This window comes from Lepidochelys kempii, chromosome 2, assembly GCF_965140265.1.
Source record: "Lepidochelys kempii isolate rLepKem1 chromosome 2, rLepKem1.hap2, whole genome shotgun sequence".
NCBI lineage: Eukaryota > Metazoa > Chordata > Testudines > Cheloniidae > Lepidochelys > Lepidochelys kempii.
The window spans coordinates 81,290,905-81,310,255 of NC_133257.1; the positions used below are offsets into that span (position 1 = coordinate 81,290,905).

Here is a 19,351-nt window from a genome sequence, read left to right on the forward strand (position 1 = left end):
AAGACCTCTATATTTATATTTTTATTTTGGGGAGAAATATGTTTACAACTTCCTAACAATGTATTTAGCTAGCTAGGAAATAAAAATAAATTCTAAATAACAACTCAGAAAAAGCTGAAATGACAATATCTCACACACCACAAAAAAAGGAAGTTTTATAGTTACTATACGGTACTATACGCTAGGGAAACAAAATACTTTTTAAAAACAAATATTGCATTATTATTTGATAAAATACCAAGATGGTGATAAAAAGTAGAAATATAAAGATTTTCTCTTCTAAATTTTTATATCAAAATTAGTAGAGATTCTTTTACCTTCTTGGCTTTCAGATATAACAAAATTCAATGTTTTAACTGTATCTTCTTGAACTGGTTGATACTCCAGGGAATAATCACCTTCATTGTCTTCATCATCTTCATCAATCTCTTCAGTAATTTTCTCAACGTTTGGTCCTGCTGGTGTAGAATGATAGAATTTGTAACAAATTTTATCAGGGTTGTCTAGCGCAAAGTATAATCTCTGATCACTTTGCTCAAAAGTCTCTAAAACCAAAAGAATAAATCAGTTTTATGACTGATTAAACTATTAAATGTATTTGAAAATAACATTAATTGCAACTGTCATTTTTTGTGCAATATTTGTGATTGCAATCTTGCTAAAAGGTATTATTGTAATACTGGCAGTATGGTAGCCATATGCAATAGACTATAAAAAAAACTCTATTTTAATATTGGTTTTTAAAACTGAAGAAAATCATTGTCTACTATTTAGATCAAAAGATTAAAATGTTGTTGTTGTTAAATAAATAGTAAGATCAGAATGAAAACTGAAGTTTAGTCATCCAAGTGTGATCCACATTAAACAGAGTTCCATACCACAAAAACAGTCCACATAATTTGGCAAAAGGAAGTGTGAAGACTGACCTACTCACAGAATCAGAAATGAGATGAAAATGGCCTGGTAGGTTATCAAACCTATCCCCCCTGCTAAAGTAGGATTGTTCCCTACGGTGCACTTTTAGTATTTTGTCTACTCTATTTTTAAATATAAAGACTAAGCTTTTTAGCCTAGTGACAGTTAGTGTTAGTGACTGTTCCCTCCAGCTCAGGTCATTTGTTCAGCCCTGTAGGAAAGATCTGAACCTAATGCCCAACTATAACTAGTATGAGGTAATAAAATCCTTCAGTTTTTACTATTCCCAATTTCTTTCTGGTCACGTTTAAGTTCTATGGTGGTGAAAGATGCTACACTGACAGTGCTGGAGACTGAAGTCTTTTATTCACTGGAAATTAGACATTCTTATGGTTGCTGGCAGTGCCAGTTTCCTCAGTAGCATAGCTACAATGGCGTGAGAGGTGCTGTCATATCAAGGCCCATAAGGTTATGGGGGCCTACCCAGCAGAGGCCGTTCTACCTTAGGGATCATTGTACTTTCATCACAGTCTACCTACAGGCTGGCTAGGCAGCAGCCAACCAGCTGGGGCTCCAAAGAGCAGGAAACAGCCCCTAGCTGGGCTTCCGAGAAAAATGCTCCCAGGGCTCTGAGGACCAGGAAGCGGCACCCAGGCTATCTGACAGGGAAGCACTCCTGCCCTCTCCACAGCCACTTCCTGCTCCCAGCATGGTACGATCATGGCTCTGGTTCAGGCACCAAGCAGCTCAGAGCTGCCAATGGAAGCACCACGAATGCTGCTGGGCCTTCACGTTGGCATCCCAATGCACACGCCACTCCAAAGCCAGACCCCATGGGCCCTGATGCTTGGCAGCCCGCAGCCCCTGCCCTGGTTGCAGCCTTGGATTTGCACTATAGTCACCATGTCACCAGCGAGAAGCTCATCTGGAAAGTTGTGTAGGGAGGACTGGTGGTGCAGGGAACCAGACAGGGAGTATGAGCTAGAAGAGGCTGGGGGTGTGGGCTGGGGGTGTGAAGTGCAGGGGGACAGGCAGAAGGTGCATGCTGGGATAACCTGTGGGAGTAGAGTGTGGGGAGGCGAGTGGGGGGTACATTGTGCAAGTATGAAGAGCCAAGCAGAGGGTGGGGGCTGGGATGGGCTTCGGGTGCAGGGGGCCAGATAGGGGATATAGAATGGGAGCCAGGCTGGTGGTGTCCAGGTCCCATTGTGGTTGAGCTGAGTGGCTGCAGGGGCACAGATGGGAAGCAGCCCCTGATTAGAATTAATCTCTTAGTTCTGTTAGAATGTGTTTTTCCTAACTAAGCTATTTTCACTACTGCACTCTAGCTCCTATGCAACATTTTGACAATGGAAAACTATTGTCAACCTCATCTGATAAGACAGTTATATTGGGCTTATTGAGTAGCTGGAGCATACCACTGAATCTTGCCCTATGGGGTGGGAACAAACCCTATCTCAATAGAGTGTGTATCTTAGAGGTACTTAGAAGATGTTACAGATGTTGGTGAAGGCTGGCTTTTTATCTAGGCCAGAAAATATTTCTATGACATGGAAGCAACATAAGTGCCTGACTTAGATAGTAATGGGAAATGGACTAGGTATCATGATCTTGGAAAAGTGCTACAAATGTAGTTGTTTTAATAGATGTTTTTGTTTGTTTGATTGATTGATTGCCTGGCAGTATGGATTCTTGTGTTTGCTTTTTGTGACTAGTGACTGCACTTTCAAGAGCAGTCTGTATATCTGTGACATTTGCTTGCATTTGGTGCCCAGCCACATGATGTGAATGTAAAGCAAATGCTGTTTGTGGTCAAACTGCAAGTTCTTTCACAGGCAAAATTGTGGGTTCAGGTATAAAGGTTCCACATTGCATCACAGGCAGTCCTTGGACTTTCGACACAATTGGTTCCCGAAAATTGAGTCATAAGTTGAAATGTCGTCACTCAGAACCGCAATCCAGTCCATTGTGGGACTGAGCATCGTAAAGTCAAAACCAATTTTCCTAAGTTGAATCAGGGTGTCAATTCAGAAGTGCTGTGCCATTTGTCATAAGTCGAACAACAAAGTCAAGGACTGCCTGTGCTCCCCTTTTACAGCAGTGTAACTCCATCTGTTTAATTCTAATACAGGTGCACCAACTTGAAACTGTAGTAACACAACAGTGACTCAAGCCCTTGGGATTTTTGACTAACTACATATGTGCTTTCAATGTACCTTGCTTCTTAGTTTAATATTTGGCATATAAAATCTGAGTTGTGTGTGTTCTATGTTTATATGATATATGTGTGAAGTCTCATAACTGCTGTTGCAATAGATTGTCAAGTAGTTAAAATGTATTCGTAAAATGTTTGTTAGGTTTTGAATATGGGTGTTTTATCTTATGATGACATCACACACAAGACACACATGACAGAATTATCAACTTGAGATAATGTACCCTCCACTACAAAATTTACATCACTGCCTCTGATCATTTTGTATAAATGTGTGAACAGAACTTTTTTGTGTGTAAATATCTTGCAAAAATGTACAGACCATAGCCTGTATATGGTGTTTGTGTATTTATGGATAACATAAATATGTTCTGATTTTCCAAGATGGTAAAGATAAGCAAAATTTTAGATATTGGAATCAGAAAGGGAGCCCCTAACCTATTCTTGCACCAGGCCTTCTGGAGCCTTGCTACGCCCCAGAATTTCCTCACATTTCCCTTCCAAGATCCATCCATATGGACCTGGATGAAATCACTCCCAGGGATGAGTTAGTTCTGTCTCTATGCAGATGAGTGCCAGTTATGATGTTAGGTTTTATAACATGGTAACCTGTTGAGAGGAAAATTGACTGAGCCAACTAACATTTTTTAAAAAGCCAAGAAAATTTTGTCATCTGAGAGTAAGTTATGACCAGAGGTTGTTGCCAACACTCTTGGAGTCATTAAGGCCTTAATATCTCATTACTTATTCCTACATTATTTATTCCTACACTATTTGGAGTCATTAAAGCCTTAATATCTCATTATTTAGTCTTCCATTATTTATTCCTACAGACATCTAGTTGCCTTTTTAGTTCTTACACCCAAATATTCAAAAATTTCACTTTTCAGTTTATTGTGGGCTATTGAAAACTAACATTAGATTTTATAATGAAAAAAACAGTGGCGCTATATACAATCAGGAAATGAAGCACAGAAGAGAACCACTATTGTACTTGCAGACATAAGACGCAGACGCAAGAGGACAGGCGCTCTGAACAACCGTCACGGGCGGTAAGAAGGAACAGAGGGCACAGGGCCAGCAGCGCCTCATATACCGGCATGACGCAGGACTCGAGGGCATCAGAGCCAGCCCTACGGATATCATGAAGGCAAAAAATTCCAACAATGGTGCACATGGACGCGCACACCATCTCGAATAGAATCAACATGAGCAAGCGCTGGAAGCATCTTACTTTAAAATTAAAACAAAAGTAAACAGAAAACACCACATATTTTCTACATTACCTGTATCAGATAACTGAGATTTTTCTATCAGAACTTCTCGTATCTTTTCCACCCAGAGGTAAAGGATGCTTTCACCAAGATTCTTCCTGGAAGTTATACAAAATTCACAGTAAGTAAAAGGGCCTTTTCAGAGGCTTCACTTGGGAAATTATTTACATTCAATAAATAATATGAACAAATTTTAGAAGTACATTATAGAAACATTATATATTGAAATGCTGAAGGATTGAGACATGCATGTGGGAGTAGAGTTCTTTTCTGAGTGGTGGTTTACTGTTTGAAATTCTTGATCACTTCCATTACAAGGTGCTGTAATTTAGGCTTTCTTCAGCTCCAAGGGTACCACTCAGATTTCCCTTAGCATCCTACAGATTTATGTACGTTCACGAGTCCCATTACCACACTGAACATGAAGCCTCTTTAAATGTCTCAAAATATTGTTCAATACTATAGTATAAAACCTCAGTAGAATATTGTCCCCTACTCAGAAGGTGATGGTCCTATTTTTGACTCCCATGTTTTTTCCTAAGCCTCATGATCTTTAAGGTAAAGCAAGGTTGCACAGACTGCAGTCTATAAGAACACTCAAACCCTGATCCTGCAAACACTCTGCATATGCTTAACTATAAATCAGTAGTTCATATTGACTCCAGTGGAATTATTCATGTGCTTACAGTTAAGTCTGTGCATAACTGTCTGCAGGATTGGACAGTTAATAGTTACTATTTGGAAAGAACAAAACCTTTCCCAACTCTTTACAGATTAAGGGGAGAAATCCCAGGGAAAAGCCCTTCAACATAAACTTTTATTAAATGGATCATTGACAGTGTACCTGTACTGGATGGGTTAAAATTAAATTCTAGGAGATTTATTATTATAATCAGCTACTACTTCTATGAAAAATCTCTACATTCGTGAAATACAGCTGCCCTGTAGTTGAGACTTGGAGTTCAATTCCTACCTTAATGAAATATTACTCCCAATTCTATAGCTAGATCAAATTCTTGGTTTCTGAAGCTAATCCTTTACTATCTGTTTTAATTAAGCATTCCTCAACCCACCTCCTGGACTGTGATACCTCTAGATAATCTCCTATAGTGTGGATCTGCAGAGGCAATTCAGGATGAAGAAAGATAGATTACCCATCAGTACATGGAGTTCTGGCTGTATTGCTTCTGCAGATCCACACTGATAATTCTTCCTTACTCTTTTTTTGAAGGCCTTTGGTGAATATTTTAAGGTAGAGAGGAACTAAGAACTGCTATAAAGACTGCCTTTACTATTTCCTGGTCTTTACACTTTCAGATCTTAGACAGACACAAATAGCTTCAAACAATTTTAATACTATAAGTGGTTCCACTGCTCACAAGACATGGCACAAAACTTCTATGGTGTGGATCTGCAGAGGCAATAAATTTGGAAAATTCCAATTATTGGTTATGAATCATGTTACTAAAGTTTGTTTTAATTACAGGTGAACAGATTTGCTGACAGTACAGTTATTCTTTCATAAGCAATAAAGGAGAGCATGACATATGTACAAAAAAGCAGATTGAGTGCTACAGCAAATATAAATACTATTATAAAAAGTTAAATCAATTATTTGTTTTTAATTATTTTGTAACAGTTGATCCATCTTTCCTCCAAACAATTCAGGAGATCCAACACAGGGAATAAGTCTCTCAATTTCTATCAGTTTTTCTTGTGAGCCACAATTCTATAGTGTACATTTATTTTCATAATAATTTTGATTAAATATGGAGTTATTTCAAGGATTCATACCGCAAATGCTTTTTATTATGTATGACAATGTCCTAATTTATTAAAATTATACAAAGTCAGACACAGAAATCAAGAAAGTGTACTGATAAGGGTGAAACTTTCTTCCAATAATGAAAGTTAAATAATTAATTAGAAAGAAGTTTATAAATGTACTTCAGTGCCTCTCGGTGTTACAGTCATGGTACTGCGTGTTTACCTCTACCTGTATATATTCTTGCTTTTCCTTCACGTAATCATATTTTTCCTTGAAGTAATCTAATCACATGTAAAATTGTACATGTAATTTGCACAGAAATGGAAAATACTTATTAGGAACATTTTTATACTTTGCACAGAATTCGGAATCTATTACAAGCTGAAACTGCATGTACTAGAAAATGAAAATTTAGAACACTGGCCAAAATTTTTCCAATTATGATTTTTTTTTAAAGATGCTTAAAATTTGTATGTTTGCCAGGGTCACAAGACCAAAATGCATCAAATGTGCAAACTCAGGCTTCACTTTCAATAATTTTTTTCAAGTTACAGCCATCTTCTGGAATAATAATGCATAAGTACAATTCTGGGGTAGAAAAATAGGTTTAAAAATGTAAACTTTCAGTAAATATGTATATTACTACTGAACATAATCAAATATTTAGGCACTAATATTATTAAGAAAAGTCTCAAAGAATCAGGAAAGTATAGACTTGTAGCTGTGACCTCAGAATCCAGACATACTCTAGAATGAGTTAAGTACCCTATTTCATGCTCCTTTCTGACAAGTATGTATACCAGTACCATTTTTTAATACTTGTAATTTATTAAATTCTGTATAATGAAGAGCAAGAATTTTAACTACAGAGTCATGAATAATTTTGTTTAGCAATTCTATTTATTATATTTAATGTTTTCCACTTCATAGCAGATTTCATATTACTGAACTCTCATTAGGAAATGTTCTGGAATGGGTGAGATTGGACAAATCTCATGCAGTGTCACTGATGGGTCCAGGCGGCTCCCTGAGGACTTCTGGAATATTAGCCACACCTTAAACCCTGCCTATTTCTACGCTACTCCCATTCTGGTAGTTCCTGTTCCAAGGCTGCTTTGATTTTCTTAGCATTTGTATCAAAGATGTTAAATTAAACTGTTCATTTAACAGAAGCCTGATACTGAGAATCTCTTGGAAAGGAATAAGTGTCTACACTTGTTGAATGTGTAACTTTTAATATATTAAGGGACCCAGAGTTCTGTTTGTGGTTTGTAATTCTGCGATATAAAACCAACATTATTCAAGTTATATCTGTATTGTCAATGACTAAAACTTCTTAATGAGGTAGGAAAAAGCACCTAAACTACAATGTTCATGGGCAGGATAGCACAGGGGCCAGTTTAAGAAAAGGTATGTGTACGCTTATGGCAGTGTGCAAAGGAGACATTGCACCCCCAGCTAGCACAGGTATAAACAACAATGTGGATGGCAAAGCATGGCTTCGGTGAGTAGAGTGCCTCACACCCCTGAAATCCCAGGGAGGCTCTTACCGCCCAAGCAGCATTTATTATATATATATATATATATATATATATATATCTACACAGATATTTTTAGCAGTGTGATCTCCCCCTCCCCACTGGAGCCTTTCCCTGGCACTGCTTCCTGGCTGCCGGAGCCTTTCATTGCCGCATATAGCTACACATCGCAGTGATAAGTGTGGACGCTGCTTGCCTTCCACTGCAGTGTGTATCAGACATGTTGGCAGTGACTAAAAGTCAGACAGATCACTTAAAATAATTAGTGAAAGATTTGAGAATAATCTAAGTTATTTATGTTTAACAGAAGATTATCCAAGGTTTGGATAGGTTAGAGCTCAGAGCCCTACAAAAATAAGTAAGTGCTGTAAAGCTATGGTAGTCAATCCTGTAGGGGGCACTCCTGCCACCAACTTAAAACTAAACCAGAGCAAGTCCAGCATGTTAGAGACCACTGCTTTTAATACAGACTGACGAATGAGATAGAAGGACAGATCTGTTGCTGCAATCAGTTTCTCCTAAGCAAAACAAAGAGGGGGGTGGAAATGTCAAATTGCCAGTTACATTTCCCACATTCCCATCCTGGGGACAGTTCTAACTTGCACCAGCTAACTATGGTCCACAAGGGTCCACGCACCAGCTAGGAACAGTCAGAGTATATCACACCCTGGCCACTGCACCCCAAACCTCGATATGGCCCCCGTTCCAAATGCTGTGGGTCAAAAGGTGCAGAAGCCAGCTACTGTGTATCTACACGTGCTAGAGACTCCCCCATGCCAAGCATCACCCTGGCTGGGGAATCTCTGGTCATTAAAGGTCCCTATAGCACTTTTCATAGGAGTAGAGCTGTTAACCCCATACTCTGTTCAAGTTTTAACTTTGGTAATTACATTCTGCCTCCCTAGATTCTCCAGGGCTTAGTTAGATAAGGTATCTGCCTCCAGGCCCTAACTAACTTACAGTGTTGTTTCCTGCCATTTAAAATCTACCATAGTCCCCACCAAAGATTTTTGTATTTCAGTATTGAATGACATGACCTCAGTGCTTAATGTGTATTTCACTTTTGTTAGGTTCATATCAAGCTTTAGGATCAGATTGGATAAAATAGAATATATAAAATTATTGTTTCTATTATCCCATGCTAACACCAATAAACCCTGCAAAAACACAGTCTGAGCATTTCTAAATATTTATTTATTCTCACACATTATGAGAAGTTCTGTTATCTGCACATTACATTAACAAGCCTCTTCTAGCTACTGAGTGGCTTTATAGTTAATATTTTCTAAGACTACTTTTATTTAAAATTCACTTTTTCTTTAGAGGAAACATTTGCTTTTAATAAAAAGTGGTTTCTGCCTGTGTTCAAAGGTCTGAGTAGGTATTTTCAGATCCTGCAGTTTACTATATGGATATAGATTGGACATAAGGAATTTGACTTCCTGGGACCAAACTCTAAAAGTAACCTAACATATATTATAAGTCAAAACAAAGAATTCTATATCAATGGTACAAAGGGTTTAAAAATTATAATGATAATAGAAATTATCCATCAAGATTAATGCTTGTAACTTTATATAATGCCCCGTTCTCAAAATAATTTAACAGATGTATAAAATGTACAGTAAGTATCTATTAGATTAGACTATTTTATTTATGCAGAAGTCTTACATCATTTCAGCTGTTACAGCAATTACCTCAATCCTTCTGATTCAAGCATCTAGTACTCCTGGGGGAATTTTGCATCACTGTGTGGGTGCAGAATTCATGGCCCAAGCAGATTTCTTTGCTTACTCGCAGAAAAATGACTTCTGACGGGGACACAAAGGGAAGTCGCAAGAGCAGTCATGCACCCACTCCCTGGCAGTGCAGACAGGTTGGTTTGGGCACCCAGAGCAGCCGGTAGAGATATAAATCACTGCCTGGGAGTCGTGGGGGCTGGGTAGTCATGTGTGTGTGTGTGAGAGAGAGACACTCTGTCCCTCTAGCTTGCTATTGAAGTGAGCTGTAGCTCACGAAAGCTTATGCTCTAATAAATTGGTTAGTCTCTAAGGTGCCACAAGTCCTCCTTTTCTTATTGCAACATGCTCGGCATGCAGGGGCCGGGCTTTGGGGTATTTCTGAAGAGGTGGGCGTGGGGCAGGTTCTGTTCCCTCAGGCAGAGGAGAACGCAGCAGCCTGCCTGCTTAGTGAATTGTTCCCATTGTGCTTAGTGAATTCCCCCAGGAGTATAAAACAGGTGTAAAAACGTTAAGGGTCCTTTACATTACCAGAGTGGTGTAAAGGAGCCTTATTGTAAAGGACAGTATGGTCTTATAAATGCTTATGGTGCTTTAGTGATTAGAACTGGTCAAAATTTTTGGACTGAAAAAATTTGCTATCAAAATGTGCTCCATGAATTGTTTGCTACTGACCTTTTTTGGAGATGGTCAGTAGCCAGTATAAATTGTGAGTTTGAGCCCCCAGCCCTCCCTTGCTCTTCAGTTGCCTATGATGTAACACTGAGCATATGGCTGCATATATTTGTTGACTAACAATTAGAAATAAAGGGTCAATACTAGCTACATTACTATTAGACAGAGGGGGTTTGGAGACTTCCTCCAATGCTCCCCACTCCCATTCTCCATCCATTGTATTATAGTTTAAATAAATTACCAAAATAATTTAAACTAAACAGATTATATTGCATTATTTTGACTTAAAAAAGACAGAATTTTGCAGAATTTTAAAAGATTGTGCGCATAATTTTTAGGCACAGAATTCCCGCAGGAGTAATCTAGTTAACATAATAGGTTTAGAGAGATGTGCAACTGAATTTTTAGAATTTTCCATCTTCTGCCACTTACACATAGATTTCTTCCAGGCTATTTGCTAGTTCCATATAATCCTGTCCTCGAAGCCAAGGGGCACTAGAATGACCAAAATAAAAAATACGATGAAATTAGTGCCTACAAACTCTGCATTTTGGTGTCTTTGTTTAGCTCAAAAAATGATTGATTTAAAAAAATTACACTCAGAAGTAAAACCTTTAAGACAAAATATTGTCAACTGTTCCCACTGATAAAGATTTTGGTTTTCTAACATCTCAGGGTAAGCAGTCTTCCAAGATATTCTACTGCTCCCCTCTAATGCCCTGCTTTGGGATTACCCCATCACTCCATTTGAAGAGGGCTCAACACACTTTCCATTTACTTGGTTCCAGAGTTGCTCTTAGCATAACGTAACATCTTTCCACTGTCTCCCCAAAAGCTGTGCATGCTGCTGCTTTTGTTCTCTCTGTCCCTGCTTCCATCCTGGCCTAACACACTTGCCCAGTGATCCTTTAATCCTGTAATGCTAACATTTCAATCCCAAATTAAACTGTAAACTTTACAAAAGTTTGTTAACATCTCTAATTCCCAGGATATATATTCAATTCAACCAGAGAGCTACCTTAAACTTCTACAAGCAGCTGCAATAATAATAATTTGAAACAAAATGCAGTAAATGTTTAAAATAAAAATCTGTTGACAAAGAGACATCACTTACTTCAGTTGATAAATAGGTGGGGCTGCAGCTGGATATTCAGAAGGCAGAATCACCTAAAAAGAGTATTAAGTATAAATATTCATCAGGTTGGACCTCCAAAACTAGCTAAATTAAAAACAGACTATGGCAAAACCAACTGGAGTATTTGGATGGTAAGCTGTGTTATAAAAAGGAGGACATAGGTTGCTCCATTATTATGTGATAATATAAAGGCTGTATTTCTAGTGTGAGCGTATAATTCAGGCTTTTGCCCATCTGTGATACAAACAAAGTGTCATATAGGCTACACTCTGTGAACAGATAAAGTAGCATACGATATATCCTTTACTATAAAGAAAAAAGGTTAGAAGTATACATATACACTTCAGCCCTGTCTACACTAAACAAAAAAGTATTGCAACAAACTATTGCTTGGAGTGCTCCTGACTTGTAATACTGTACAAAGCCATATAGGACTGGTATCCTAAACATTTTACAAACACTGATTGCAACATCTAGTAGAAAATCATTCAAAGTCAGGTAAGGCTGAACTGTAATGCAGTCTAAAATGGTTTCTTTCTAATTCTGGAATAAAGCAGTAAGAGAACCAGCTGCACCAATTCAGTCAGCCCTTCTATGCAAAATACAGTGTATAAATAGATAAATAATGAAAGGACTATCCGGAAAATACACTTTTAATTAAAATATTTAAGGGTGTGGAAAAAGCAAAAATAATTACTGAAAAAGATAGCAGACAGTGACATTGTAAGGAGACAATAACTGAACAGACTGTGAAAAGCCTTTATCCTACGACTGGATCCATAGGAGCAGACCCTTGAGTCTATATGGAGCCCCATTAAACAAGGCACAAAGAGCAACCCTCCATGATTCCAATAGCAGAAACTGGGCCAAACTCTGTATCAACAACATACCTGCAAACAGAGAGTCCATTTTGGCTGCTCCAAACAATCACTAATCTTAATGCAAAATATCCTTTCATCTTCATCAACAACACACCAGTCATCACCATATATAGATGAGAGAGCGTCAATTTCATCCATCTACAAGAAAAGTATGTTAAAAGACAAAGAACCCGACCCTCTAAGGTGCTGAGTACCTTCAATTCCCAATCACCAGAATTGTGCCCCTATCTGTAAATGAAATGAAAGTTGTCAAACACATAACTTACTGCATTGATATGATTTTTGCATCTTTTCAGTGTTACACATCAAACATTTTAAATGGACACCATCAACTTGAAAAACCACATCTGAAAAGGTCATACTACAGGTTTCCACCTGCATGGAGCCCAGTTAAAGTCAATGGAGCTGGCTCTACGCAATCACTTGAGTCTGCAAAGAACTCATTGCAGGACTGGGGCATATGTGAACACATTACTCTGAATTTACCAATTATATTGACACGACAAATGGTTCTTTAAAAATGATACAGCGGACAAAACATTTAGATGCTGGTGTCTTGGGAAATAACAGTTCAACAGTTTTAATTTAATGACTTCTTCTTTTAAACTCTCAACAACAAAGTTGCTTTTTTGTAGCTTTATGCATTTGATTTCCCTGCTTGTACATATTTTTAACGGACAAAAACAAAGTTGGTGCCTACAACATAGGTGTATTTGGTAAATTTCCCATTGTCCCACTTGTGGTAGCAAACTGTGTCATTCCTAGCATAGATGAGGCTCCTGTAGCCACTGGTGTTTTTAATACACAGTGGCTCTAAATAGCAAAGCATTAAACACACAGACATGCAAAAGTGAAACTGCACAAGTGGTAGCAGCCATGCTGGTAGACGTTCCAGTGGCTCTCAGGCTTTTTATATTGGTAACCCCTTGCACACAGCAAGCCTCTGAGTGCAACCCCACCCTTATGCAACTCACGACCTCTAAGTAATAACCTTGTGACCTCCTGAAGGATTGCAAGCCCAGTTTCAGAGCCCTGCTTAAGACAAAGCTTAGTGGAGCCAAGGATGTGGATCCAGCACCCTGGAGAAGGCTGCCAGAAGTTACAATACACATGACAACAATGTGAATAGGGACTGGCCAGGCCCCCAGTGCCATGTAACAGCCATGTTGCCTGTATGGGGCGTAGGGGAAAGAGGGTGGCAAGGGATGGGCAGGGTCAGGCCTCCTAGGGCGCTGTACGTGGGGGTGGGGGCAAGAGGGGTTGTGAAGGCCAGGTGAGGGGCAGGGTGCTGTACGTGGGGATTGGGGCGGGAAGCTTGTGAAGGCCAGGACACTGGGCGGGGGGCTGTGGTTGTGAAGGCCGGGTGAGGGGCAGGACACTGGGGGGGGAGCAGGAGGGGATTGTGAAGGCTGGGTGAGGGGCAGGGCACTGTACATGAGGGGGGGAGCAGTTCTGGTTGTGAAGGCTGGGTGAGGAGCAGGGCGCTGTAAGTGGGGGTGGGGGCGGAAAGCTTGTGAAGGCCAGGTGAGGGGCAGGGCGCCGTACGTGGGGGTGGGGGCGGGGGCGGGGGCGGAAAGCTTGTGAAGGCCAGGTGAGGGGCAGGGCGCCGTACGTGGGGGTGGGGGCAGGAGGGGATTGTGAAGGCCGGGTGAGGGGCAGGGCACTGTACATGGGGGGGAGGGGCAGTTCTGGTTGTGAAGGCCAGGTGAGGGGCAGGGCGCTGTAAGTGGGGGTGGGGGCGGAAAGCTTGTGAAGGCCAGGTGAGGGGCAGGGCGCCGTACGTGGGGGGGGGGGGCGGCAGGAGGGGATTGTGAAGGCCGGGTGAGGGGCAGGGCACTGTACATGGGGGGGAGGGGCAGTTCTGGTTGTGAAGGCCAGGTGAGGGGCAGGGCGCTGTAAGTGGGGGTGGGGGCGGAAAGCTTGTGAAGGCCAGGTGAGGGGCAGGGCGCCGTACGTGGGGGGGGGGGGCGGCAGGAGGGGATTGTGAAGGCCGGGTGAGGGGCAGGGCACTGTACATGGGGGGGAGGGGGCAGTTCTGGTTGTGAAGGCCAGGTGAGGGGCAGGGCGCTGTAAGTGGGGGTGGGGGCGGAAAGCTTGTGAGGGGCAGGGCGCCGTAGGTGGGGGTGGGGGCAGGAGGGGATTGTGAAGGCCGGGTGAGGGGCAGGGCGCTGTACGTGGGGGCGGGGGGTTGTGAAGGCCGGGGGGTGGGGGACAGGGCGCTGTACCTGGGGGCGGGGCCGGTTTGAAGGGGGGGTGAGGGGCAGGACTCGAAGGGGGCTATGGCGGGGGTGGGGGACGATAGCCCGGCAGGGCTCGCAGCAGAAGGCGCCACCCCGGGCGGCCGGGTCACCGCGCACAGCCCGGCCGGGACCGGGACCGTCCCCGGAGCCGAGCCCGGCGTGTTTAACCCCCGCGCCCCCAGCACCCACTTGGCTCTGGGCCGTTTCCGGGTCACTCGCTGCCATTGGGCCCCGGGGCGGGGCACGTCCCTCCCAGCCCCACGCGCCGGCCGCCGCGAGGACGATCTCCCCGCCCCGAAGGCGTGCGTGGTGCGAAGGCGCATGCGCGGCCGGAGTGGCCGGCGGCGGGGGCCTTGGGGCTGGTGTTCCGCTCCGCTCCTGGGCGGCGGCGGCGAGAGCGGGAGGGGTGGCCCCGGGCCGGGGGAACAGAGCCGTGCGGGGCGGGGATGAGTGACCCGCAGAGATGGAGCCAGCCTCGAACAGCTGCGATCGGAGCTGCCCAGGAGCAACCCGGCCGCGTGCGGGGCTGTGCGGGGCTGCGCTGCTCGCCTCGAAACGTACCTAACCCCGCGTCCATTCATCGTCATTCGCCTGCGCGGCCAGCCCCTGTGCGCTCGCCGCCTCCTTGCTGTGTCCCCGCCCGCCCGGCCTTTGCAACCCCGGCCTCTCGCCACTCGGCTGTAAACTCTCCGAGGCGTGGATCCCTTTCAAGTGATCGACAAAACACTCAGCGCCATGGGTCCCGATCCTGATTTTGGCCTCTAGACTTTAATACATGGTGATAAAAATCTCAGTGTTTTCATTTCCTTGGAGCTGCCGCATAATTCTGAGTCTGCCAGTGCAGACTGCAGAGACTTGGTGTCACAGTTACCGGGCCAGCTGCACCTCTGTCCCCTTGCTGGTCTCTGAGCGCACACCGTTATCTGGCCTTGTGCCCTTACCTCTTCTGGGATGGAATCGTGCAATCCCCCCACTCCTAGACCAGGCCCAGGGCTTCAGTACCCTATTGTGTCAACCATGCTTAGGTAGTTCTTCCTTTCAGGAGTCCGTGACCAGCAGTATGCAGTGATCAGGCAACCTTTTTAAACAAAAGTACTGTTTATTTTAACAGCAGGAAAAAGTATTTATTGTTATATTACTGTAGCACTTAGCAGAGCTAGTCATTGACTAGACCCCAGTGCCCGGCAGTGCACAAGTACAACAAAAAGACGATCTCTGCCCCCAAAGAGCTTACAGACTAAGTATAACACAAGAGACAACAGATAGAGACAAACAGATGAGGGAGTACAAGAATCAGCATGATAGGCAATGGTCTCAGTCCATCAGCAGCCTAACTTGTCAAGTTTCTTGTAGGCATCACAGCAGAGGAGAGTTTTGAGAAGGGATTTGGAGGAGGATAATTAGGCAGCTTTGAGAGTGTTTATGGGGAACATCTCCCAAGCATAGGAGAGATAGCATAGGAGAAACCATGAAGGTGCTTATTTGAAAATGTAACAAGTGGGTGATGGAGGCTGGCATGGGCTGATTGGAGGTAAGCATCAACTTCTTAATAGTGAATGAGAGATGATACACAAAGTGGGGATTACTCATGAAGGACCTTGAAAATGAAGAGAAGCAGCTTATGTTTAATGCGATAGAGAAGGGGGAGCCAGTGGAGGGAGGCAGAGAGGAGTGACATGCTTAAAGCTATGGCCTAGGAAAATGATCTTTGCCAAAGTATTCTGAATGGACATATGAGAAAAGCAAGATGGCATTTGTCACATCCAGAGAGAAGGATGTCGCAGTAATTGAGATGCAAGATGATGAGAACTTGGATGAGAGTTTTAGCTGTGTGAATGGATAAGAAAGGCTCCTTTAAAGAGTTATGCAGAAAGAATTGGCAAGATTTAGATATAGTCTGGATATGGGGATCTAGAGAGAGAAAAAAGACTTTAAAGCAACAGTCTACACACATTTCTATTTTATCATCCTATTGACAGTGATCAAGGCAGACCTAGCTTCTTCAGACACTGCAGGTGATACCTTGTCTTTGTCTGGTTCCTCCAAACAACTACCCACCTCCTGAGGGAGTCCTTTTTAAACTGTTACAGCAGTCATTATGAACCCCAGCATGTGCAGATTTTTTCCTAGATATTCTAGGCGGCTTTCACATCCATGCAAACATTACAGTGATCAGCTGGGCTGAGTATCATTCAGAATCTGCAGTAGGACAGTAATTGTGGGATATAAACATAAACAGAACTATCAGTAACATGTTCCTTTTGCTGGATATGAAACAGGACATGGACAGATTTATACCTTTCTAGGATATGTGTTTTAAAAACTATTCCTGGGTGGTAAATGTTTAAAATCACAGAGATGCTGTAAATAAAATGTAATATTTACTAAAAAACAAAACAAAACAAAAAAACCTAAATGAAATTTGTATGCCTTACAACTAAATAAGTGATGCAAGTATTCTCTTTTCATTAGGAAGAGAGGAGCAATTTCGTGAGAGTGTTTGCCACCATTCAGAATTTGCTCCTCAGCTAACCATACAGGATAATAGATTACATAATGGGGAGCATTAGGTTATTAGGGTAGGTACTTGGTGAAAATTCTTATGCAGTCTAGGGCCAGTGAGTAGATGTGAGATATACAGTACTGTTGCATTTGCATTGAGTTAAGTGGGAGTTCTGTGTTTGCAAGGAATATACTTGACCTAAATGGAAAATATTGTAGTTATAGACCGAAAAGACTCATAATTGAGTCCATTTCCCTGAAAAGGTGGGATACGTTCCTCCAGTAGAGGACTTTTTAAACATTAAACTGATACTTCAATCTTGGCAAAAAATCCTCAGCCATGTTTCTATAGCCATTTTGCAAATAAAATGTTCCTTGAAGGAAGAACTTTTGAAAAATGTATCTGTAACACTTCTGTTTAATTAATGTGTGTGGTCATGATTCAGGAATGTACTTTAGCACATACTTTAGCATTGACTTCAGTGGGACTCTTCATGTACCTCAGTTCCCATGAATTAGAGCCTGCATGTATAATGACTGCAGCTATATACAGATCAGGGATGAAACCAAAAATCTTCTGCACCAAACTTTGAGATTTTTACTGTTTGAGCTAACAGAGAATTTCTTTAACTGCAAGTAGCAAGCTGTTGCTTGTGTCATGCACTAGACACAGTTGCTGGTGTCATGCACTAGAGAAAGATGTCATTACACACTGAGTTGCATTTTCAACCAGTTACCAATCCATGAGAGGACCTTCCCTCTTATCCCATGACAGCTTACTTTGCTTAAGAGCCTTTGGTGAGGGACCTTGTCAAAGGTTTTCTGAAAATCTAAGTACACTATATCCATTGGATCCCCCTTGTCCACGTGCTTGTTGACTCTCTCAAAGAATTCTAGTAGATTGGTGAGGCATGATTTCACTTTACAAAAAACATGTTGACTCTTCCCCAACAAATTATGTTCATCTATGTGTCTGACAGTCTTGTTCTTTACTATAGTTTCAAGCAGTTTGCCTGGTACTGAAGTCAGGTTTACCAGTCTGTTTAAGGATTAGGTATTTCCTCCTTATGTACAGTTTTATATTTTTCCAGGAAGAAAAAAAGTCTTAATGGCCCTTCACTGCTCTCTGAAGGTCTGCTAATACTGGGTGTCCTACTCAGTTGACTTCTTTTGTGTGTTTTTATGTTGTGGTAAATGTGCATGTGGGAATAGGCCACAGATATTGCTCATATAAAAGTGCTTAAGACTGAAGTATACACATGAAAAGACCAGGTGAGATAATATTCCATGTAGCATTTGCCATCTGTTATGGTGCTGCAGGCAGCCACATGTTCCCAAATGATAATTGCTGGGTCATCATGGGGTATGAATGCAAAATCCCAATTGCTACCATCATAGCTAGGGTGTTTGAAATCCTTGCCTGTTGAATTTAATAAGCCACCTAAAATAATATTAAAAGAGCATAAGACATACAGTGAAAGCTTGATAGGGCTGGTGCAGACTATTGTGCATATTAACACAAGGGAAAAAGTGATTAAAAAGAGAGAGTGCAGTAGAATACAATCCTGAATTAGGCCCTGATCCAGTAAAGCACCAAAACACTTGATTAACTTTAAGCATATTAGCAGTTTCATTGACTTCAATAAGATTGCTTGTTTTAAGCCAATAGGACTACCAGAGACATACCTGATCTGGCTTTTGGCCAGTGTGCTGCCTCAGTTTCCCTAAATGTCACACCTTAGTTTCCCCTCAGATGGCTTTCTGGCTCTCGGTACCATTAGGTTGCAGAGGTAACCTAGCCCTCTAGCTAAGTCATGAAAGTCTACCTCTTCAGAGAGTTAATCAAACCTCCCAACAGAAACACAATCCCCACCCCCAAATCTTCTGCCCCACCCTGTGCCAGGGGTTAATTTCAGAGATATAGGATCAGGCCATAACTAGCTAGCTGTCTGGCCTCCATCACCAGAGTTGAAAAGAAAAAAGTAATTTTCACAAACACAGAATATAAAAATACTGTTAAAGCTTTTTAGTTAATAGGACTACTCATGTTTTCTAAATTCAGCACAAGCGTCATTGCTGAATTATGGTCTAAAGCCACAATTTGGCTGACTTTTTATATTTTATAACCAACTCATGAAAAATTATAATAGTATTGTCTTCAGTTTAATCTGAAATATCATTTATCTCTGTATTAGTAGGAATTAACAGCTCACTGCATACACTATACATACAGCTTTAGTAACTGACAGAGACATATTATAGCTGTTGAGGATGATGTGAAATGCTGAAGGTGTGCACATAAGATGGGCTACAACTTGCCGAAGTTTGTAGAAGCCTCTTCCGAATATCCACTTGTCTGTGATGGCATAAGAGAGATACACAGGGATACAGAATGCTTCTATGGAAAGAAATCAAATGCAAAATGCAGTTATTGTAGTCCAGGTTGCATGTGGTGCTAACAGAAAAACA

General features: G+C 41.8%; 1 protein-coding gene across 6 annotated transcripts in view; it reads right to left on the reverse strand.

The window, feature by feature from the left end:
- Window positions 1-14,959, reverse strand: part of IMPACT (impact RWD domain protein) — a 40,761-nt gene extending 25,802 nt beyond the window's left edge. For 2 of the 6 annotated variants that reach the window (XR_012157236.1, XR_012157237.1), the window contains exons 1-6: window positions 14,570-14,865; window positions 12,150-12,278; window positions 11,239-11,291; window positions 10,557-10,619; window positions 4,417-4,502; window positions 318-458 (exon numbers count right to left, since the gene is read on the reverse strand). Coding sequence is in view for 4 of the 6 variants with exons in the window: in XM_073331356.1 (XP_073187457.1) it covers window positions 318-458; window positions 4,417-4,502; window positions 10,557-10,619; window positions 11,239-11,291; window positions 12,150-12,278; window positions 14,570-14,605 (508 nt within the window). In the remaining 2 variants the exon portion in view is untranslated. Of the gene's footprint in view, window positions 1-317; window positions 459-4,416; window positions 4,503-10,556; window positions 10,620-11,238; window positions 11,292-12,149; window positions 12,279-14,569; window positions 14,866-14,941 lie in introns of those variants that run through there. The other 4 variants (XM_073331358.1, XM_073331356.1, XM_073331359.1 and 1 more) reach the window with 4 other exon arrangements.
- Between the last annotated feature and the right edge of the window lie 4,392 nt (window positions 14,960-19,351).